This window comes from Carassius carassius, chromosome 24, assembly GCF_963082965.1.
Source record: "Carassius carassius chromosome 24, fCarCar2.1, whole genome shotgun sequence".
In the NCBI taxonomy this organism is placed as follows: Eukaryota; Metazoa; Chordata; class Actinopteri; order Cypriniformes; family Cyprinidae; genus Carassius; species Carassius carassius.
In genome coordinates, this window is record NC_081778.1 from 15,411,425 (window position 1) to 15,435,326 (window position 23,902).

Here is a 23,902-nt window from a genome sequence, read left to right on the forward strand (position 1 = left end):
ATTGATTATGGGGTGCATGCTTGATATAATTTAGCTGTTAAGGAATTGTTTCGGTCCTAATCAAGCTTGACGTAGGGTCTTGTTCACAAAAACATCCATCAGGTTTCCAACGTTTCTGCAGCAGTAACAATTCAAATGAATTTCTGCTAAGGTCTTCTAAATCTGACGGATTCCCATAAAACACTCATGCAGAACATTTGGCACCAGACCAGACAGGTCTCTTTTGAGCTGAATATATATTATAAATGTGATACGGTAAGAATAAAAAATAATAATAATATGTGAGAGGAGGTCATCAAGGTTTGAATTACAAAGGAGGCTAAATAATGGCTTTCTTTACCCAAATTGCATGCAGCCCTCATCACAAATCTTGGCAGTTCCTAAAGAGATAAGCTGACAGCATTTTATTCACACTTGATTTTTAAAATTCTAACCAACAAGTTGGGGCATAATAAGACATGGTTTCTGAGCCCCAGAAATCAAAGCATTGTCATATAAATACTGTGTAACCCTAGATTGCAATACAGAGTTCTCTGGAAAAGCACAAGCAGGAGTCTCGAAGCCTTAAAAAGCAGTCTTTGTTCAACGGCTCTCATTTTCTGACTGAGCTCTGGTGATAATGAGGAACCTTCAGGTACTTCTGCTGGTCTTTGCTGTGGTCCACATCCAAGGTAAAAGAAAAAAACTTTATGAATTGATATAAATATAATTAAACCGTATGTTATATATATATATATATATATATATATATATCGTTTATTATTATTATTTTTGCTGTGTTGTTATGTCATGCTATGACCCGAAATTTTACCTGTTATATTGCTGTTCAATTCTGTAATATGATACATAAAAAACCTTATATAAATATATAGATAAATTGTTTCACGATTCTAACTTAAATGTATTATTTACATGAAGTGTTGCTGTTTCTTATTTGTTGCAGCACAACCTCAGCTTGGAGATTCAGATAAATCTCCAGTGGTCAAATCCAAGCAACAGAGCAAGACATGCAGCTGCGCTGGTAAGGGATGATAGAACTCTTTCTCTATGCAGACCTTCTCTTTACAGAAAGTTGCATTTTTTTAAACCTCCGTGAGAGTGATCACCATTGTAACAGATTATTTAAAAATGACATTTCGAGACACAACAATACTAGGAGTCCCAAATCTATTGTATTGTTTTATAACTTAACAAACCTTTAATGACAATCCTTGTGATCCTTTAGAAAACACTTGTTTCGAGGACTTTATTTTATGTGCTGCAGTAGTAAAGTCTCTTGTGGTGCTTAAAGTGTGATGATGTAGTTTTTGGTTCAGAAATTTTCCCTAACAGTGTGTACTGCCCAAATGTAGTGCCTTGTAGTCTGCTTAAAAGTATTTATTGTGTAAAATGAAAGAGTCCTTCTCATTTTGATTGATGTGTTGCTTTCCATAGGGAGAAGAAATGCACTGGAGCAGGACTACTGTACATGTGAGCTGCAACGTCAACATAGTGAGTCATGCAACCTGTATTTACTCAGCCCTTTTTGTCTGTTATGTTCAACATAGCAGGTCATGAAACACTGTGTCATAAGAAAGCTTTTAAAATAACTGTACACAAGTTACTAGCTTTTTGTGCAGTTATAATACACACATACATACATAAAGTAAATATACATACATCTTTTTGTTTTATTTTCAGGAACGCTCAGCGAAGAGCAGAGAGCTTTGTGCCAAAAGAAAAAATATAGAAAATGCCAAAAGTTGAATAGAGGAAACAGGAAGGAGGAAAAAGGCATCAGTATGCCGATTTAACACACAGTCACTAAACTCACAAGCTAAATGCCCCCACGATTTTAAACATACATATCAAATCATATATTAAGTAGTGTACTGAACTATTTTAGTATATATTATATTCAGTAACAGTAATTCTATTCAATGTTCTTCCTTCAGATTTTACAAGTGGCAAAAAATGTACGTACTGGAAAAAGAAATGCAAGCGCATTTAAAAATAAAGCATGATGATGAAGAGGGAAATTCATTTGAATAATTTGCTTTTATTTCATTTTATAAATAAAATATAAAACATTTGACATTCTTTGATCTTTTAAATAATTGAAAAATACATTTATAATTTGGAAATAATCACACTGAAGACATATCATACTTCTATAGGAAAAAAAATAATAATTGAAGATATTAAGATATATTTGTGAAGCAAACAGAAATGTAATTTGGATAATTGATAATTTGGAAAAGTACTTTGCCTATATTTGCCTGAATTTGGTGCATGTTAGCTTTTCCGGATAGAGACTTAAAACCAAAGCTACAAATCAGAAAATAATCCACCTTCTATCAATTTCAGCAGATTTAATTAGAGTATAGCATTCCTGTCCAAAAGTACTGTCCAATTAATTATAGTAATAAATGTACCAAATATATAGTTTTTAGAAAATAAATATATAAGTAAATAATTTAGCATGATTCTTTAAAATTTATGACTATTCAAATGTACTTTTTACTTGCCAAAAGAGTGTTGCGTTAATAAATGCTCATACCTGTCTTTGAATAATGCTTAAATATTATATTCAAATTAATTAAATTGTATGATCTTGTCTGTTTAAATTTTTTCTTGCTGATTTAAAGTGTTAAATTTGCCCACAAGCCTCATTCAGTCTACATAAAGGCCTCAAAGACATATGCCATGTTCACAGCAATATAAGTATTAGAGGCATTCTTCCAGCACAGGGAGAAGCAGAGCGAAGAGAGCCATCAACATCACACTCGCCTGGACACCGACAACAGCATTTGAGGCTGGGGAAAAGACAAGAGATGATCTGTTATAAGATTACTTAAAAAAACACAGCACGAAAATGCATTTTCTGACAATCAGTTAGCTTGTATTTTGCATGATAACTGCTGTGTGTGAATTTGGGCTAATGCTCACAGTTGACGACTTGGCTGGTGTAGACTGTCACATTGGTCAAAGGGTTTTTAGCTACACAGGTGTAATTGCTGCCCAAGATATACTTAATGGGAAGTTCTATGGAGGATTGATTTCCCACTACGGTGTTGTTTTCAAAGATCCAGTGATACACAGCTGGTGGCTGAGACACTGCTTGACATGTCAGGACGGGGGGAATCCCAGGGCGTACAATGATCTGCACACTCTGTGGTCCAACTGCCCAGTAAACACACAGAGGTTTAGTTCATGCAAAATAAAAAGTCTTTTGAAGTCGCATATACATACATATATATATATATATATCAAAGTAATTAAAAAATGTTTAATACTACTCACAGATGACTGCCAGATCATATGGGCGACTGACATACGGTCTCAATTCATTTGAAGCGACGCACTGGTATCTCCCATCGTCAGCGGTCTGCAAGGTGTTAAAGGTCACAGAGGTGTTATTTTCTGCAAATATAACTCTGTCTGATGGCTGGAAATTCTGGTTGTTTTGAAGCCAGTGGAGTGTGTTGTAGCGTCCCTTCACATCACAGGTGAGCTTAAAGCGTTGGGAAGCCAGAGGAATAGTGCGATCGGGGATCACGTCCACTGCCGTAATGGTTTCTGTGGAGTGTACAGAATATTAGACTAGTCCCTCACATTGTGGTAGGTAGTGTTATTATATATCAATCCTCGTTTTAATGATTATTAGTTTGCAGTCTGTACTGAATGTGAAGCCATAAAAATACCATGTAGAGCATAATAATGTCTAGAAATGACTTCCTATTGAACTGTTCTATTCAACAAAAAACATGCATCAGTGTAATCCAATTGAAGAACAATTGACTCTTATGAGCCGGTTATTATTAGTGAAACATACAGTGTGACCAGTGTAGTCTGATTCTGAGAAAGAATGACTCTTATGAGATGGTTCTTTTTAGTGAAGCAAAAACATACAGAGCAACCAGTTCTTATGAGCCGGTTCTTTAAAGCAATCTTTCAAAAAGATGCCCTGCATAATGTACCATATTAGCAGAGGATTTCTTTATTATTTAAGCAAAATGTACAGAACTTTTCCCATATCCCTTTAAATATGTACATGGAAAAGACAATTTCCTTTAAAAAAGATCCACAAAGGACGAAAAGACATCACTGTGAGGAGTTAGAGCTTACCAATAACAGTCAACTCCAGTGATGCGTTGCTGCTTCTGCCTGTGATGTCATTGATAGCCATGCAGGTGTAGAGTCCACTACTGTTTAGTGAAAGAGCTGTTTTCACAAGCACTGGACCATCTCCCACTTTTGAAGTGTTGTGGAACCAGCTATATCGACTATGAGGATGAGAGATGGCAGTACAGTTGAAAGTCACATTTGACCCCTCCTCTGCCATGGTTGGTCCTTCAATTATTGTGTTCCATGGACCATCTGAAAGATGCCATATACATTGAAAATCATTCCCATGAACATTAATTCAATGGACGTGTTACAAATATATCTGAGTTACTCACAGTTGACCATTAGGTCATAGCTTGGGCTAGTCATGTTGCTGAAAATATTACTTGCTTCACACTGATAAGATCCATCATCACTGAGACTTATATTTTGGAAGCTCAAGGTTGAGTTGTCATTGGAGAACGTGATTCCATTTTGAGGATGAAGGATCATGCCATTCTTCATCCACTGAATGTGTTCAACATCTCCATTAGCAATGCAGGTTAGTGTGAATGGCTGACTGAAGATTGGTTGCTGATCGCCAGCACTTACAACCACATGGCTGATTAGATCTGAAATTTATAGGGGAAAAAAATCAGACAGATTACATCATTTAAAGGGGGGGGGGGGGTTGTCTATACATTGATCAATGCAATCCAGTGTTGATGTTTAGAACCCCATTGATATTTATTGTACAGAAAACAGCTGAAACATTCTTCAAAATATTTTATATGGTGTTGCAGAAAAGAAAGTATGTCATACACGATTGGACTGTGTGAGGAAATGATGACAGAACTATCCCTTACTAGTAAAACTTAAACTTTCCAAATTACTCTATGTAAAAACTCAACAGATGTATTGACCCGCCTGTTGTAAAACAAAACTGATAAACTATTCATACAGTATACATTATTTGAAGGCCCAAAAACTCACATATTAAAGTTAACTCCAGTGATGCATTGCTGCTGCTGCCTGTAATGTTATTGGAGGCCATGCAGGTGTAATGTCCGCCACTATTTGGTGAGAGAGTCATAGTTAACACTGGACCCTCTCCCACCTTTGAGCTGTTTAAAAACCAGCTGTATTGACTTGTTGGGTGAGAGTTAGCAGAGCAGCTGAAGGTCACATTATGTCCGATAGCTCCTACAGTTGGACCAGAGATGGTTGTGTTCCATGGACCATCTGAAAGATGCCATATACATTGAAAATCATTCCCATGAACATTAATGCAATGGACGTGTTACAAATATATCTGAGTTACTCACAGTTGACCATTAGGTCATAGTCCAGGCTAGTCACGTTGCTGAAAATATTACTTGCTTCACACTGATAAGATCCATCATCACTGAGACTTATATTTTGGAAGCTCAAGGTTGAGTTGTCATTGGAGAACGTGATTCCATTTTGAGGATGAAGGATCATGCCATTCTTCATCCACTGAATGTGTTCAACATCTCCATTAGCAATGCAGGTTAGTGTGAATGGCTGACTGAAGATTGGTTGCTGATCGCCAGCACTTACAACCACATGGCTGATTAGATCTGAAATTTAGAGGGGAAAAAAATCAGACAGATTACATCATTTAAAGGGGGGGAGGGTTGTCTATACATTGATCAATGCAATCCAGTGTTGATGTTTAGACCCCACTGATATTTATTGTACAGAAAACAGCTGAAACATTCTTCAAAATATTTTATATTGTGTTGCAGAAAAGAAAGTATGTCATACACGATTGGACTGTGTGAGGAAATGATGACAGAACTATCACTTACTAGTAAAACTTGAACTTTCCAAATGACTATGTAAAAACTCAACAGATGTATTGACCCGCCTGTTGTAAAACAAAACTGATAAACTATTCATACAGTATACATTATTTGAAGGCCCAAAAACTCACATATTAAAGTTAACTCCAGTGATGCATTGCTGCTGCTGCCTGTAATGTTATTGGAGGCCATGCAGGTGTAATGTCCGCCACTATTTGGTGAGAGAGTCATAGTTAACACTGGACCCTCTCCCACCTTTGAGCTGTTTAAAAACCAGCTGTATTGACTTGTTGGGTGAGAGTTAGCAGAGCAGCTGAAGGTCACATTATGTCCGATAGCTCCTACAGTTGGACCAGAGATGGTTGTGTTCCATGGACCATCTGAAAGATGCCATATACATTGAAAATCATTCCCATGAACATTAATTCAATGGACGTGTTACAAATATATCTGAGTTACTCACAGTTGACCATTAGGTCATAGCTTGGGCTAGTCATGTTGCTGACAACATTACTTGCTTCACACTGATAAGACCCATCATCACTGAGACTTAAATTTTGGAAGCTCAAGGTTGAGTTATCATTGGAGAACGTGATTCCATTTTGAGGATGAAGGACCATGCCATTCTTCATCCACTGAATGTGTTCAACATCTCCACTGGCAGTACAGGTCAGTGTGAATGGCTTACTGAAGATTGGTTGCTGATTGTCCATATTCACCATAACATCGCTGACAGGAGCTAAATTTCATACAAAAAAAAGAAAAAAAAGGATTTAAAAAATTTCAGATTTTAAAAACAAGGATGTTGAACATTTTCACACTTTAGAACAAACACACTTACTGGTTTCATTTAAGCAAAGTACTAAACTGAATGACTCACCATATACAGTTAATGTCACTGAGGCAACGCCGCTTCTGCCTGTAATGCTGTTGAAGGTCATGCAGGTGTACTGTCCGCTATCGTTTTTTGAGAGAGGTGTAGTCACATACACTGAACCATTGTTCACATTTAAGCCATTGAAATACCAGCTGTATTGACTTTGGGGACGAGAGTCAGAGGAACAGCTGAAGGTCACGTTGGATCCCACTGCTGCTATGTTTGAACCAGAGGCTGCTGTGTTGTTTGGGCCATCTAGCAAATGGATTAACCGTTTTAATCATCTGTTTCATGTTTAATTGGTGCACTAATATTTTGTCTTTACATTACAAGACAACTGACAATGAAATACAGACATGTTTGACCAACATTTTTAATTCATTTATGGTGAGATGGGGTAAGATGCATTTACAGGATACCAGTAGGTATATTATTAGAGAAAATAAATGAAAATATTTGCTTAGTTGAGCTGTCTTGGTGAATAGTGGTATCAAGTATTCAAATTCAGATCACAAGCAGAGATAAATAAAAGCATTTCAATAAATGTATTGAGATTTCATGACCATTTATCTATAGTCAAGAGAGAAATTAAATGTGGGAGGACGTCTTAACCCATCTTAATATATTCAATAACAGGAAACATGGATGTCTTGGAAATATATATCATACTCACAGTTAACCAGAAGACTGTAGGGCAGGCTAGTCATGTTGCTGACAGCATTACTAGCGGCACACTGGTACAGTCCGTCATCACCAAGAGTGAGTTGGTTAAATCTCAAGGTTGAGTTGTCATTGGAGAAAGTGATCATATTGTTGGCGTCCAGGTATGTGCCATTCTTCATCCAATGAATGGATTTCACTGGCCCCACAACAGTACAGTTTAGATCGAAAGCCATGCCTTCTACTGGAGAGCTTGATTGATTCGCTGCTGAAATTGCCACTGCTGAAATTGGATCTAAATAAAGAAAAATATTTATTGGAGATAAACAAGACCACAAGAATAATAATTTAAAATGTAATAATATTGTGTGTGTTCTCACCAACTATATTAATCTTTTTAGTCTCTGAGACATTTCTGAGTGTGACTGCATTTTGGGCAACACAGGTGTATTCTCCCGTTCTGTTCTGAGTTGCGTGAGTAAGATCATAAGTCGGACCATAGACATTCAGAGGATTGCCGTTGTACATCCAGTAGAAAGAAGCTGTCGGTTTGGAGTCAGCAGAGCATGATAGTGTAATATCCGAACCAGAAATGTATTCCGATTTCTCCGGCGATGCCGTCACTCTTAGGTTACTGGGCCCATCTAAACACATAGAACCAATCCAGTTGATCTTTTGAAACATGAATTTGTTGTGCTCTGTAGTGAAATCAACATTGTGTTCTGTCATACTCACAGCTTATACTGAGATTCATTTGTTGACTCTCTGCGTTGCTGATATTGTTTACCACAAGACACTTGAACGGCCCTTCGTCATACCGCGTCACACCACTGATGATAAAATCTCGTCCACCGTTCCCGAGCACAACTCTTTCTCCCGCTGTGACCGTGGAGCTTCCGTTCGTCCATGAAAACCACAGTGGGCTTCCGTTTGCGGAGCATGTGAACGTCACGGTGTCGTTAAACTCCACCAGGTTTGTTGCGTTTACAAATGCAGTTAAATTACTGACAGGTTCTACAAGTTTTACAACAGAAAATGTTTTAGTGCAAAAGTTTAAAATACTTTCTGTGTTTCATCAGCTTTTAAAGCCATTTGCATCCCCACAACCAATCTAGTTCACTGTGTAAGTATTTGGACTTGTTCACTGCAAAGTACACAGAAACCATTGTTGTCAGCAAATGTAACCCTGCACGCATATTTAATTTTATAAACTAGTTTGTTTGGTTTTAGTGTTTTTGTATTCAAAGAGTATAAAATAATCACATGGCAAATATTAGGTGTTATAATATTCGATTTTGTACAGGGAGTGTAATGTTTGCTGTTTGAAACCAAGTACGTAATCAACTAAAATTTTAATTGTTTGTTTAAATGTTTGTTTTGAAATCGCCCTCATATAAAACAACTAAAGCAAATAATTCCAAAATCCTGTAGATAATGCAGTTCTAATAGGCAAATATTATTTTAGTTTTTTTTCCACCCTTTCTTTTGTCTCTTGTTTTAGTTTAAAATGGTCTTATGTATTACTGAATCATTAAGAGCTAAAAATGTGTCAAATTTCATTGTCAAATTTACAGTTTTCCTGGTTTTTGCTCAGCTGCTAGCTTGATTTTTATGCAGTAGATTATCAGGCCTCATGAAAATACTTGAGCCTATGAGGGCTCCCTATCATTTCATTTAAATGAGCATTTAAATTAAAATTAAATTTGTTCATTTAGCAGACTCTTTTATCTAAAGCGACTTACAGTGCATTCAGGCTAACCCTAAGAAATCCTTTATGTGTGTTTCTTAAAGAAATCATGACAGGATATAAAGTACATTATTTTAACAATTTTACCTAGAACTTAAGAGTCATTTAATACGAGGAATCATATTTGTAAAGATATATATTTTTAAAGTGTTTCACATTAGAACATCTTAATTGATTTCATTACTTTGTATTATTTAATAATTATATTCAGTGAACCTAAAAACAAAATTCCATTGCTCAATATTTTTTTTTTTTTTTTTTTTTTTTTTTTTAACTAATCTTTACAGTATAAGCAGCTGGTGCAGTGAAATTTTTAAACCAAGTAATTTAATTTCTGTGAATATATTTACTTTAAGTTTTTAAAGTTCTGTAATATTTCATTTTTACAATGTGTATAAGAGGATCTTCTTTTCAACTTACCCTGAACTTCTAATGTAATCTGTGCCAGGACCTTTGGTTGCAATGCATCTAATACATACAGGCCAGAATTCTTCAGAGTTACCGATGTTAAGGTGAGCTGATATGTAGAACTGTTAAATTCTGTTCCATTTTGGTGGCCACTTCCTGTTAAGACATTCCCTGGGTACCACAAGAACAATATACTAGGTCCAAACAACCAGGTCCCAATTGTAAGGGTTTCGGTGTCATTCACACTTATAGTGACATTGCTCCCGACAGCCACAGGGTTTTGTGATGGAAACAGGGACACTGCATAAAGACCTGAGAGAGGCAGGAGTGGCATTCAGCATCATTTTAAATACATAAAGAAAACTTTCAACTCTTCATTGTTGTTGGAGTCTATTGATTTACATGTAGCCTTTGCATATTCGTTGCTCGTTTCCATCAAGAACTAGAAAATAGTTTTCATATTTAGTATGTTCTAGCTTGTAAAAGGACACATCGGCAGAGCAAAGTGATCGTCTGATCAAGTGAGTATTGAGTACTACCAATGAACAACATGTATTCAATATGTAATTCTTATGTAAATCTTATTGTCAATATTTGACAAAGAAGTTTTAGCAAAATAAATGTATTTAAAAAGCTATTTGTTACTCAAAATTTCTGATCATTTCTAGTAAAACCTGAAAAAATTCTGAAGATACTGAATTTAAAAAGGGTTGAAATGTAACTGTTGTGTCAAACAATTGCTGACTGGTAAATTAACAATAACATTTACATCTCCTTTCTGTATTGTTATTTATAAAAATATTGAATAAACTGAAATTGAAATAAATTGAAAAATATTAAATTAAAATACAGTTGAATAATTACCTGATGTACAACTTAAGGTGAAGAATAAGATGAATAATTTATGTCCCATTTTGGAAATCCTAACTAAGAGAATTCTTCACTTCTTCCACAGACTTCAGGCGAGTCTGCAACGAAAAGGTATAATGATCGTTTTACTTTCATTCAGCTAATATTCACTCTTGTTATGCAAATGGATGCGGTTCACCAGTGAGTAAGCATGTGACAGAAAGGTACACACACCTCTTGTCATCATCACTCACATTCCCATTAAATGCAGGGTGTGTTTGTTGTTGTTGTTGACTGTAATCTGGAACAAACTGCTGGTACCCAGATGACATGCTAGTCACAAATTGAAGGTCATGCCGTACATATCAATAGTTCCTGGTGTAGTAGGAAAAGATTTGTGGTTAGTACAAATTGTGGACTATCAACACAAAGAGTTGATATTAACATGGAGTGACTCATGATAACTGTTAAAGTTTGATGTTTTCCTTCACACCAGCTTCCAGCGTCACTCCTGGTTTCGACTTCTGAGTATGTATTTTCCATTGTCGATTGATCTGTTTTATCTCAAGTGTAGGAATGTAAACCAAACACAGGTTTGATGTCATTGAGAAGTCATGTTTAACATTACTTCGGTTTGTTTGCTTTCTAAAAGATTACTTCAGATTGACAAGAATTTTTATGCAGTAAATTTAGTGCATAATCATGAATCACTGTTTGTTTTGCGGTTATTTAAATGTGATCGCGCCTTTTTGACTGACTTTCATATTCAGTGCTGATACACCCAAGAACCATTCTTGACACTTTGATAATAATAAAACATTTTATAAATGGAATTAAGTCACTTATTGATCAGGGACTAATATTAATCTGACATAATGACAAATAAGCAAATCGGGTACTGGTGTAAGATATTCATCCTTTGATTCTCTTGTGGGGTTGCAGGTATGCTGGGTCCTATCCCAGCATCTCAGGCCGTAGACAGGGAAACCCTCTGGACAAGCTGGACAATCAATCACGGGGATGACACACGTAATTTACAGTCTTCAGTTCACCTAACCTGTTTGTCTTTGAGTGCGGGAAACTAGAGCAAACACACATCATCATGGGGAAAACATGCAAACGCCTCACAGGATGTCTTCCGGCTCAGTCAGGACTGGAGCAGGGACCTTCAGTGACAGTGCCATCCTATTAGTGTGATCCTATTAATCATAAAGTTGAAAATATCATGTATATCAAATATAATACATTTGCAAATAGTCAACTAAATCTAATTGTCTTGTTTTTATATGTAAATATATCCCCGGGGTGACATACCAAATATTTTGTTTATAAAATGTACAAGGTGAGGTAGGGTAAGACAAAATTTTATTTCAACACCGCCAGTGCTATTTTTACATTTGTAATTTCATCTGAATATCAACATTGTGAATTTGAATCTTTCAAAACAGCTTAATGAGGTTAATTGAATTTGATTGTGTCTTAGGGGGAAAAAAGTGATTCATGACATTGTATTGTGTTAAATTTTTTATTTATTTATATTTTATTTTTCATCCATTTATTAATGAAGGATTTGTGAGGTAAAAAATTATAGTTTGTATTTTGCAAAGTCATTAACAGATGTATCATCATCCTGCACATGTTAAACTTCAAAAATAAATACATTTCTTACAATTTAAAAGTAAAAACATATTAGGGTAGCATTTCCCCCCCATCTTCAGAGGTTAGCAGCACAATCTTGGAAAAATAGTACCTTTATCTTTATATCTTGTTTACATCTTAAAGGCTATTAATAGTAATATCAGTATATGCAATCAGTCATTTTGTTCTTGTTTTAAATATAAAGCCAACAATATGTATTGAATTTATGCTTATGTAGTTGACATCTTTTATGGAGAATGAAATATTTCCTTTGCTGTTTGTAAAAGTGTTTAAGGAATATTATATTTTCTAACATTTATATGCTTATGCTGCAATCAGCCAGAGGGAAATGCAATAAGAGTATGATTAAACTAGTCTGTCTTATGATGTACTTTAGTAGTCAGAACATTAGTGTAAAAAAATATGGTAACAACATTTTAGGTTGTACAGATTTACTTAAATTCACAATTAAAACCTGTGTTTAATTAACTAATATAATATTAATATACTAACCATTTTGTAGTATATAATACATTGACAACCACCAGAAAAACACTTCATGAATAAAATCTCACTACAACCAGCTTTGCACAAGCTGAGGAAGTAAATATTAATCTATAATTTTGCATTAATTGTTTTGATTGATGCTTATTAAAAAAAAGAAATGAAATTTGTTATAATTTTTTTTTATTTACTCATTGTTTTTCAATCAGTGACCATTGTTTTCTATTCCATTTAAAAATTTTGTGCAATATATTTTTTTTGGGGCTTTTAAAGTTTGGTTACACGCTTATGTTTATATAAAATATAAAATCCTAACATTCATAACATAATGTTTATTATGAAACAAAGTACTGCACAGAAACTTCTGATGTCATCTTACAAAATACACTGAACAAAATTATAAACACCATGCTTTTGTTTTTTGGCCCATTTTTCATGAGCTGAACTCGAAGACCTAAAGCTTTTTTGATCTACACAAAAGGCCTATTTCTCTCAAATATTGTTGACAAATCTTTCTAAATCTGTGTCAGTGAGCACTTCTCCTTTGCCGAGATAATCCATCCACCTCACAGGTGTGGGATATCAAGCAACAATCAAGCAATATCCAGCAACTTTGCACAGCCATTGACGAGGAGGGGACCAACATTGACATCAGTGACCTTTTATTGTGGCCAGCCTAAGGCACACCTGTGCAATACTCATGCTGTCTAATCAGCATCTTGATATGCTACATCTGTGAGTTGGATGGATTAATTCGGTAAAGGAGAAGTGCTCACTAACACAGATTTAGACAGATTTGTGAACAATATTTGAGAGAAATATAGGCCTTTTGTGTACATAGAAAAACTCTTAGATTTTGAGTTCAACTCATGAAAAATGGGGGAAAAAACAAAAGTGTTGCATTTATAATTTTGTTCATTGTATTTACAAGAATTAACAAGATACTCTGTCTCAGAAAAAAACTGTTATTCTCTGGATTAACTGCAGCTAAGAAAATTCTTGGCTTATGTTGGCAGTCTCCGCACTCTTTGGCTTGGTCACAGTGGACATACTTTTTCTTGGACATTGCAAACATGGAACTATCTGGGGCAAGGGTGCATGGTGACACTCAAAAAACCATTTCAGTTTGATTAAGAGCAATTTCTAAAATTAAGGATTTAAAGTGAAATTTTAAATATCTTTACACTGTACTTGCCTTGTGAAATTCTCTGACAGAGGGAGTGATAGGGATTTCTTCTCTTTTTTTTGTGCGGTCGCTGTGGGTGGGTAGGATAGCATTTTAATTTGAAAAAGCTCAATGTGTTGCATTTTACTTTTAGATATGTTTCTGTACAGTAACTTCTTATCACACTTAATAAAAATGTGATTTAAAAAAATTATTTACAACTACTTCACTTTCAAAAACTGTAAATATATATTTTTTACTGTACAATTACATTACTGTTAACAAATTAACAGTTTTTTACTATAGCATTTTTATAGTCCTTTACCATTAAAATCATTCATCATATTTCATAGTGTTTCAGAATAAAAAAACAACCCTAAAAGACTGCTACCATTTTGGCTATAAAATGGTAGAGAATCAGCGCTTTTGTTCAAAAGGCTTTTAAACATGTTCTATTTGTCTGCCACCCCTCCTGCTATACTTGAGCAAATGTATCTGATATTATCTAGTATGTAGGCTACTCTTTAATGTTCTTGAGTTTTCTCTTAAGGCCTCGTCTCAGCTAAACCGCTGTTAAATTGAGAATCAGACATTCAGTTACTGTGTCTGATTTGTGAACGGTGTCATGAATAAGCAATGATACTGGCATCAGTGACATATTTGCTTGATATCAAACATTGCAGAAAATGCAGTAAATAATGTATATACAGTATAAACACACTCACACATACCATATACATGTGGTACATATACAGGTCAGAAGTCAAGTTTGCAATGACGTGATTGTGTAAATTATGACATAATTTTCATTTTTTGGTGTACTATCCCTCTACCCTACTGTTTTGAAGAAATTAATACATGTAAACCCGCCTACAGATGTCCAGTAAAGAGTTGTATGGCAATATTGTGTGGGAACAGTAAAATGATATCCAAAAAAGGACAATTATATCTTCCATGCAAACAGCAAAGAGATGCAAACACAAACAATGCAAACGGACTCGTTGCTGGATGAGAATATTTCACGTAATTGTTGGTTTTGACTGGACTGCCCATCAGGTTTGAGAGCCGGCTGTCCTGAGAGTGTAGCTCTTACACTGAAGAAAAAAAACACACACCTGCCTATAGCCTTAGTAATCCTGAAGACACTGATTAGCATGTTCAGGTGTGTTTGTTTAGGGTTGGCGCTAAACTTTGCATGAAAGTGGCTCTCTATGACAGACAACTAGTAGTAGAAGGCGGATTAGACGTGCGCTTCACGCGCTCTTGTTTCATTCAAACACAACCGGCGCCATCTTGCGTCTGACTCATTGTAATGAATATCAGAGTAGGCTTCAAATTAGTTTTTAATGTCCACGTATTATAGTATTGGGTGAGTAGGTCATAAAAGCGTTATACCAGCTAACAAAAATATTTTCTATAATTTTTTATGCGAATATTAATGGGGAAAAAAGTTTAGTTGGGATCTTGGTCCTGTTGCTGCTGGGTTGGTGTATTTTAAAACGCTGTTTTTGTGGTGAAAAAAGACAAATTTAAATGAGCTCAGGTGTTATCAGATGTTTTTTTGTTGATGAGAAAGTCATCACATAATACGTATTTGAGATCATAAAATAAGTTTTGTTTGATATTTTTAACAGGCACCAAGAGCAAAATACTTATTTTGAAGATGGACAAAATGAATGCATTTGAAATATTTTGAGTAAAAGAATCAAGTACTCACACACACAGACTTCTAGATTTAGCATATGCATCACAACAACGGTGACAAACAAAAGAGCTCCATAGCACAAACTCATCCTTATTATCCAGCCTTTTTTGTTCTGATTGTCACCATTGATGTGATGCATATCCAAAATCTGTATGTCTGTTTGTGACGATGTGATCTGTTTTCAAAAAGTAAGTACATTATTTTATCTACTAGGTTTCTATCCATAAAAGTGAATCCACAGTTGCAGCAATACATTTTATTTTAACTTGTCACCATTACAAGCGAGATGTGCATGTCTGATCTCAACTCTCATTGCCACAAAAACAGTGTTTTACAACACACAAGTTACAGCAGCAAGAGACAAGCTAACACCAATAAAGAGCTGATGACACCTGAGCTCATTTAAGTTTGTCTTTCTTCACCACAAAAACAGTGTTTTAAAATACACTGTTACAGCAGCAAAAGACAAGCTTACACAAGAAGTAACTGGACCAAGATCCCAACTAAACCAAACACTTTCCACCACAATGGTGACTTCAAATGTATAAAGTATCAACATTTAAACCTCTGTTAATTCTCAATAAGAGCTTCTCTAGATGTCTGACAGAAATAAAGTCACAGAAAACCTTGTAAGGAGGATCTGTGAACGTCTATATCGGATGTACAGAAGACATAAAAAACATTTTAAAAAAGACATCATAAAACATTCTGCCTCCTCAGTGGACATCTTTTCAACGTCTGCAAAGACAAAAAAAGATGTCCACTGGACGTAACTTTGCCCAATGGATTAGGTTGATGTTAAAATATGCAAACATAGTAATTTTTTGTTAAGTTTACTCAAAAAAGCGCTAGCGATAAGTTGCCTTATTTTTTTAAGTTGACACAACTTTTTTTTTTACAGTGCAGTATAGGGTTTACTGTATTTTCATAAATATTGTGACATTTTGTCAAAAGGTCAAAGTTTAAATATGCTGTTATTTGTTTTACTTCAGTGTGCAAAAAGTGTGCGGTCAAAAATAAGAACATAATTTTCTGTTAAATTTACATGTTGAGTTAACTTAAATATATAAGTACACTTGAAATTAATACCAAGTTAAGTTAACATAATCGTTTAAGTACATTAAATAAGCACCAAGTTTGTTGAACTGAGTGATTAAAGTACAATCTACAAAACCGTCAAGTTAAATAAACTTAAATATGTAAGTTTTGGGAAACTCCATTACTCAATTAAATTGAGGCAACGAGTTTACTCAATCAATTTAGTTCAGTCAACTTATTAGGGTTTTCTACAAAAGCGTCAAGTTAAATAAACTTAAATATGTAAGTTTTGGGAGACTCCATTACTCAATTAAATTGAGGCAACGAGTTTACTCAATCAATTTAGTTCAGTCAACCTATTAGGGTTTCCAGTGTATTGGTTTAACGAGTTAAGCAGTAACGTTAGCTGCCATGTTCTTTCTCTCAAAGGAAAACGATAGGGCCACTCCATCAAATACTATAAGTTGTCGTTTCAATAATCATACCATATCAAAATCACGTACCACAAGGATAACATATTTCACTAGTAGAAATCATGCAGAACAACTTTATATCTACATAACTTTACTCACCTAACATAATACACTAAAAAAAAAACGTCATCTTGAAATGTAGTTCAGCAAACCAAACAGACCAAAAGGACGAATTTTGTAATCCACCAATCAGTGCTTTTGTTCTCTTGTTGCTAGGCAGAATTCCTCCCATGGCCAATCACATTAAAGGAAGAACAGAGTGATGTTGAGTTTTTCCAAAGGATTACTCATGATTTTGAGCTCACAACACTTGAAATCTTAAGTTTATGCATTTTGAAGGTAAATTAGTTAAATCAACTCATATTTTTAAGTGGCAGGGCCAAAACGCAAAATTTTAAGTAATGTTTAGTCAACATTACTTGATTTTTTAAGTCAAAACAACATTAGGGTTTACAATGAATAATCCTTTAGGTGAGTGTATATATATATTATTATTATTATTATTATTATTATTATTATTTTCCACACATTATGGGTACACTACTAAAGATTTGAATCAATTTAGTAACATTTAAAAAATGTAAGTTTTCAGCGTCCAAATAAAATGTTTGAGAAATAAAACATTCTATGAACGTTTAACATACTTCGTTAATTGTGCTAACATTTTGAGAACATTATTAGAGACCAAATAACTCTGAACTAACATTCACATTACTAGAACGTTTGTTCATAACGAGAACCTTCCTTGTTAGCGATAATGTGCAGTCAGTCATTATAGCAAAACAGTCCCTTTTAGAGTGCTATTCCTTACTTACTGATTAAATGAATTCCTTACTTTATTAAGTAAATAAATAAATAAAATCTCTGATTATAGTCAGTTATGAAAGCTGCTATGACATTAAGTACATTTTAACACACAATACAGTATATAATTATACACAGTAAATATACAGCTAGTGGAAACTATTTACAGATAAAATTGTATTTCTCACTTTAAACAACAGGTGGCAGCAGCAGACAATCAGTCCTGTCAGACCTTAAAGCGTCTGCAGGTCTCACTTATCAGAGTCTGGAGAACTGGTCTAGCTATTAAAAACCTTAATAACGTTCTTCTTGTGGCCCCAATTTCATCTCTGAAAGTAAGTTTATGTATTTATTTAGTGGCTATAAAACATGTTTCACATGTTTCAGAACAGTTATCAAACAGGCTGTAAACATTACCATCAAAGGTAGTTTGTTTTAGAGTAATTAATAACCACCATATCAAAGTTATCAAAGTCCTTATGTTTACTGCATGTTTCAGGACATTTAAACAGGGCATTCCAGTTCTGGAAAAGGTAGCAATGAACTAATGCTGAAGAACACTAATTTGACAAGTTTTGAGAAATATGGGTAACACTTTATTTTAAGTTGTCCTTGTTACACATGTTATATGTACTTACTATTATAATAACTAATAATTATATATCACATATATATAAAGGATTTTATGCTTTAAATGTGCATGGTAACTCTGATTATATATATACACACACACACAAGTGTGTGTGTATATATATACACACTTCCCACAAGTGGGAAGTCGTGGCCTAATGGTTAGAGAGTTGGACTCCCAATCGAAAGGTTGTGAGTTCGAGTCCTGGGCCGGCAGGAACTGTGGGTGGGGGGAGTGCATGTACAGTTCTCTCTCCACCTTCAATACCACGACTTAGGTGCCCTTGAGCAAGGCATCGAACCCCCAACTGCTCCCCGGGCGCTGCAGCATAAATGGCTGCCCACTGCTCCGGGTGTGTGTTCACAGTGTGTGTGTGTGTTCACTGCTCTGTGTGTGTGCATTTCGGATGGGTTAAATGCAGAGCACAAATTCTGAGTATGGGTCACCATACTTGGCTGAATGTCACGTCACTTTCACACACACACACACTGTACTTGTACCCTGTACTTTTTAGGTTGCTCATATTCATAAAACACACAATTAAAGTTAAAGTTTAACTCATTACATCTGCTTTGACAAATCCTTATCAGTTGTGGTTCAGTGTTATCACACCATGAGGAAAGAAAATACATGACCTTATAGATACAACAGAGCTGAAAAACAGAACCAGAAGGTAGAATGAAACAGAAATAACTTTATTTTTAGCATACGGAATTCCTCTGTCAAATGTCATTGAAATGTACATAAATTATAAATAACAGAACAGTACTGTTACATCACATTCTTTGTAAAATACAATGAACAATAATATAAGCAATAACAGCTAGCTGTATATATATGTCTACTAAAACTAAATGTTTATGACCAGAACAAAATGCTGCTTGTTTATGTCTTGTTCCTGAGTGTCAAAAGGTGAATTCCATCATGAATGTGACCTTTGTTTTTTAGAACCCACTATCGAAGTTTTATCTTTTTTATTTGCCCAGTACAGAAAGAAGGAATGAGGAAGTCTCTTAGGATTTCTGAGAAGATGTTTGATGCATGTGATCAATACAATCTTAATTAATATTAGCCTATAAATATAGAATATTATTTGGAGAACTCATTTACAAATGTGATCAGGACGCACATTTAAAGTTAAATTAGAGAACACATGAGTGAATGGACTGCTCAGATGACATCATTTTCTACACATCAGTAGACCACTGGCCCAGTGAACATTTGTGACAGATTCACAAGTTATAGTGTAGAGTTTCTGGTGGGGCATATGTCACAAACAGTGGATTTTTATTTCATGATAGAATATTTCAGCAATGCTGTGGAAGTAAAGGAATGTGTTTAACAAGTGCTGAGTTGAAATACAGTCACTTTAACCAAATAAAAATTGCGTACAGGAATGAAATCATACAACTCCAATTCTAGAAAACTTAGGACATTTTGTGAAATGCCATAAAATCAAGAATAAGTTATTTGTTAATTTGCTTAATCTTTATTTAAAATATTAAAGTACAAAAAAAAATGTTTTGTACATAAATTTGAATTTTGATGGCTACAACACACTCCAAAAAAAGTTGGCACAGAGGCATGTTTTCCACTTTGTCAAATCATCTTTTATTTTAAAAAGACATTTTAATCAACTGGGTATTTAACATGCTAATTTTAAAAGTTTTGCAAGTACAATTCTTGCTCAGTCTCACTTGTTACAAGACTTCAGCTGCTCATCAGTCCATAATTGTTGTTGTCTGATTCTCCTTTTCATGATGGGCCATACATTTTCAATAGCAGACAGAATGAGAACTGCCATTATCTTGATCTAATTACCATAGACTTTCCATGAAATATGTCATCTTAATGTCAGTATATATCTCTATACAATCCTAATATATGCCTCCACAACATTGGTACCAAGTTCTCACATATGCAAGTCACCCATGCTGTATGCACTGATGCACCCCCTACGAAGACAGATGTTTGATTTTGCAACTGTCACTGATTTAAGTCAGGGTGGTCTCTTTTGTCTTTGGGACTGACAATTTAATGTCCATTTCCCCCCAAAACAAGCTGAAATGTGGACTCATCAGACCACAGCATACATTTCCACTGTCTTTTGGAAAAATCTAAGCTGAGCTTTGACCCAGAGAACTCGCTGGCGTCTCTGCCTAGAATTGATGTATAGATTTCTCCTATAGTAACAGAGATTTAAGTTGCATTTCTTGTTGCAGGTGCAGATTGTGTTAAATGACTACAGTTTTCCATAATACTATTGAGCCCATTGCTATATTTCACACAGCAACGTGAAGGTTTCTCAGGAAATGCTATCTGAGGGATCAAAGATCACACACTTTCAACTGAGGTGTCCTGCCTTGGCCTACATGTACTGAGATTTCTCTGATTCCCTGAATCTTTTATAAACCCAATCATGATACCCTGATGTATTATTACCAATTCACCTGATTTTAAAACAGTTTAACTCAGATATTCTAAAACTTTTTCATTTTTATTATGCCTCTCTACCAACTTTTATGGAGTATGTTGCAGCCATCAAAATTATAAATAGTTTTTTTAACAAAATACATTTAAGTTGGTTAGTGAAAACTACTGGAAATATTTTAATTGTACCTTTGTCAATTAAATGAAGGTTAAAGACAGTTTACAAACCACAGATTCATGATATTACAAAATGTCCCAACTCTCTGTTTAAATTTAGGTTTTATAGAACAAAAACTGAGATAGAAAAATCAACATTTTACTTTGGGGTTATAATTCAGTTTACAATAAGATTTATGTATGTTAATTGAAAGAATTCGTTTTATACGAAAATAGTGGCAGTTTCTTGTTAAATTGGATGTATAATACTCCATTTTTTAAACTGAATATTAAAACAAAAACTCAAAGTGATATTTCTGAGTAAGGGAGGGTTGCAAAAAAAAATTATTCACTTCTTTGTAATAACAAATAATATATATATATATATACAAAATGTGAAACATCAATGTTTTCTACTTTTAATCTACTGTTAAAACACACACCGAAATGTTGTAATAACAGGATTTTTGAACTTTACATAATTTTACATAATAGAGAGAGTTCAAGAGAAGTTGTAGATTTCGAAACAACATCGATTTGTATCAGATAAATGTTGAAAAATTGTATCCAAACTCAAAATAAACTGAGCAGTGTTACAACCCTCCTCTGTCTCTCCATCTTATTTGTGAAAACAGAAAAATTGCATTCTATCAAGCCATCTTGAATTCAAAACTATAATAAAAATTTTACATTTCACTTACACAACAACATCCAGTGAAATCAGACTAAATTAGAGAAATAACACAACACGTGTGAGATGTGCAATAAGCAGGAAGACTCAGTGCGGTAGATTTCAGTGTTTCAGTGTTTCTTCACGTCCGCACCTGCGCACAGGAGGGTTTGATACGTGACTGGAGAAGTTACAGAAACATGTAATAAATGAAATCAACAATGACTTCCTTATTGTTTGACTGCAGAGCTACAGAATATAATAAATAGCCCTTATTCCGTGATGCAGTAAAGTTTTATTGCAGCCCAAGTACACATATGGTGTTCTACAATGGGATGGACTACTTTTAATGTATACAACTGCTCACCTGATGTCCATATGGAGGTGGAGGAGCCCTTGACTTCCCTCCAGGTTTTACTTCAGCATATTCTGTACTAAACTCACTCTTATTCCCCAGATTCACTCTCTCCCCACTAGCCTTCTGGAAATGGCTAATGTCTGCATAGTTCAGGTCCTACAAACAGTCAATTGTTTTTGTTAAATTAAAATCACAAATGTATTTACATGCCCCAATCCTTCTCTCTTTGTGTATATTTCATGCTAAGTAGTTAATAAAATAAAACGAAGTAAACGTGATAAACACATACATTTTTTACTGAAGCAAAAAAAAAAAGTTATCCATCACCTATGTAAAAAATGACTGGCCCCTTAAAGTTAAAATCTGGTTGCGCCACCTGCGACAACAACTGCAACAAATCTGCTATCAATCTTTCACATCACTGTGGTGGAATTTGTTTCCACTCTACTTTGCAGAACTGCTTTAGTTCAGCCACATCAGAGGATTTTCGAGTATGAACTGACTAAGGCATTTTGGTTCAAGTCAGGACTAGGCCACTCCAAAACTTTATTTTTTCATTTTTCAGCCATTCAGAGGATGCTTTGGATCATTGTCTTGCTTTTTAATCCAGCTGCACTTGAGCTTCAGCTTTCAGACTGAAGACTCATTTAGGATTTTCTGGTAGAGAGCAGAATTCATGTTTCCCTCTTGTTCTTCACACCAGCACACTGCCACCACAACACTTGACCATAGGTCTGATGTGCTTTTTGTGTAATTCAGTGTTTGGGTTGCACCAGATGTAACAGGACACTTGTCTTCCAAATAGTTCCACTTTTGACCCATCACTTAACAAAACATTCTTTCAAATGGTTTGAGGATCATCAATGTGTGTTTCAGCGAGCCGTAAAGTTCTTCTGGTATCGTTTTTGTCTCATCACTCCTCCATGGATGCCATTTTTGGCCAGTGTCTTTCAGATAGTGCAGTTGTGCAGTGACCTTTATTGATGCAAGAGAGGCCTGCAGTTTCTTCAATGTGGTCATTTGGTCTTTTGTGACAATTATTATTTATTGTGTTACTAGGTAAGACCTTTTAACCAACTTCATACAGCAAAAAAAAAAAAAGTTGTATTTAAGTGTTGATTTACTTGAACAGGTCTCGCAGTAATCAGGCCCAGTTGCATCTAGAACCAAATTATGAATGCAGCTTCATAGATTTGGTAATTAAAAAAACAATTTTTGTAAAAACTGTCTTTTGTGTTTATCAAGGTTGCCTCTGTTTTATGTAACACTTTGTTTTCATTTTTGAAACAATTTTTTTCTGAGACATACGCAAAAACAGAAGAAATGGGGGTAAACCCTTTTTATAGCACTGTAAACAACAAAAATGAAATCCCATTATTAAACTGTTTAATAAATCATAATGATTTAAGTCCATTTAAGCTGACAGTAAAAATATACTCATCCCTAATTCAATAAGCCATAAACTCTTTTATTACCTCTGAGGCTAAATAACTACTGCTCTTTTTCAGTAAGGGTTTGTAATTTCATTTGACATCAAATTTGCAGTTTTAAATCAAGTATCCATTTAATAAAAGTAAGGCTTTGATGAGAAAACAAGAAATGAAAGTCACTCACAGGCTCCTGTCTGCTTTGTGCTGCTGTTTAAAGAAAGTAACACTCAATGAGTTTAACACTGAGAGAAGTACTGTACAGTTTATACTGAATCATCTGTAATCTATTATGGCATGTTCATTTTCATGGTTGATTTTGTGAAGTAAGTTATGTTGTTTCAGTCTCATGTAGGAATTATGAATAAATAACAAACATACCTCCTCTTGCCGGTCCATGTTGTCCAAGGTTAATTTTTGGTCTGTAGTGTAAAGAAAAAGAAATTTTGT

General features: G+C 34.8%; 2 protein-coding genes and 2 long non-coding RNA genes across 6 annotated transcripts in view; 2 read left to right on the top strand and 2 right to left on the bottom strand.

Moving 5' to 3' along the window:
* Positions 1 to 23,902, bottom strand: part of LOC132102945 (carcinoembryonic antigen-related cell adhesion molecule 20-like) — a 132,783-nt gene that overhangs the window by 87,053 nt on the left and 21,828 nt on the right. For all 3 annotated transcript variants that reach the window (XM_059507687.1, XM_059507689.1, XM_059507688.1), the window contains exons 6-9: positions 23,834 to 23,874; positions 23,640 to 23,662; positions 22,035 to 22,181; positions 21,631 to 21,848 (exon numbers count right to left, since the gene is read on the bottom strand). In XM_059507687.1, coding sequence (XP_059363670.1) covers positions 21,810 to 21,848; positions 22,035 to 22,181; positions 23,640 to 23,662; positions 23,834 to 23,874 — 250 coding nt within the window. In that variant the 3' untranslated portion in view covers positions 21,631 to 21,809. The remainder of the gene's footprint in view (positions 1 to 21,630; positions 21,849 to 22,034; positions 22,182 to 23,639; positions 23,663 to 23,833; positions 23,875 to 23,902) is intronic.
* Positions 835 to 2,467, top strand: LOC132102928 (uncharacterized). The gene is made up of 3 exons (XR_009423310.1): positions 835 to 1,021; positions 1,435 to 1,491; positions 1,681 to 2,467. It is a non-coding gene; the product is annotated as an uncharacterized LOC132102928 (long non-coding RNA).
* On the bottom strand, positions 2,594 to 10,622 carry LOC132102927 (hemicentin-1-like). Its single transcript, XM_059507658.1, has 15 exons — positions 10,469 to 10,622; positions 9,617 to 9,916; positions 8,185 to 8,463; positions 7,830 to 8,093; positions 7,463 to 7,744; positions 6,793 to 7,044; positions 6,376 to 6,651; positions 6,044 to 6,292; positions 5,412 to 5,687; positions 5,080 to 5,328; positions 4,443 to 4,718; positions 4,108 to 4,359; positions 3,283 to 3,558; positions 2,929 to 3,162; positions 2,594 to 2,795 (listed from the first exon to the last, which is right to left on the bottom strand). The coding sequence occupies exons 1-15, from the start codon at positions 10,515 to 10,517 to the stop codon at positions 2,707 to 2,709; spliced, it is 3,603 nt and encodes a 1,200-aa protein (XP_059363641.1). The 5' UTR covers positions 10,518 to 10,622; the 3' UTR covers positions 2,594 to 2,706.
* LOC132102929 (uncharacterized) lies at positions 10,740 to 11,674 on the top strand. Its single transcript, XR_009423311.1, has 3 exons — positions 10,740 to 10,853; positions 10,950 to 10,981; positions 11,396 to 11,674. It is a non-coding gene; the product is annotated as an uncharacterized LOC132102929 (long non-coding RNA).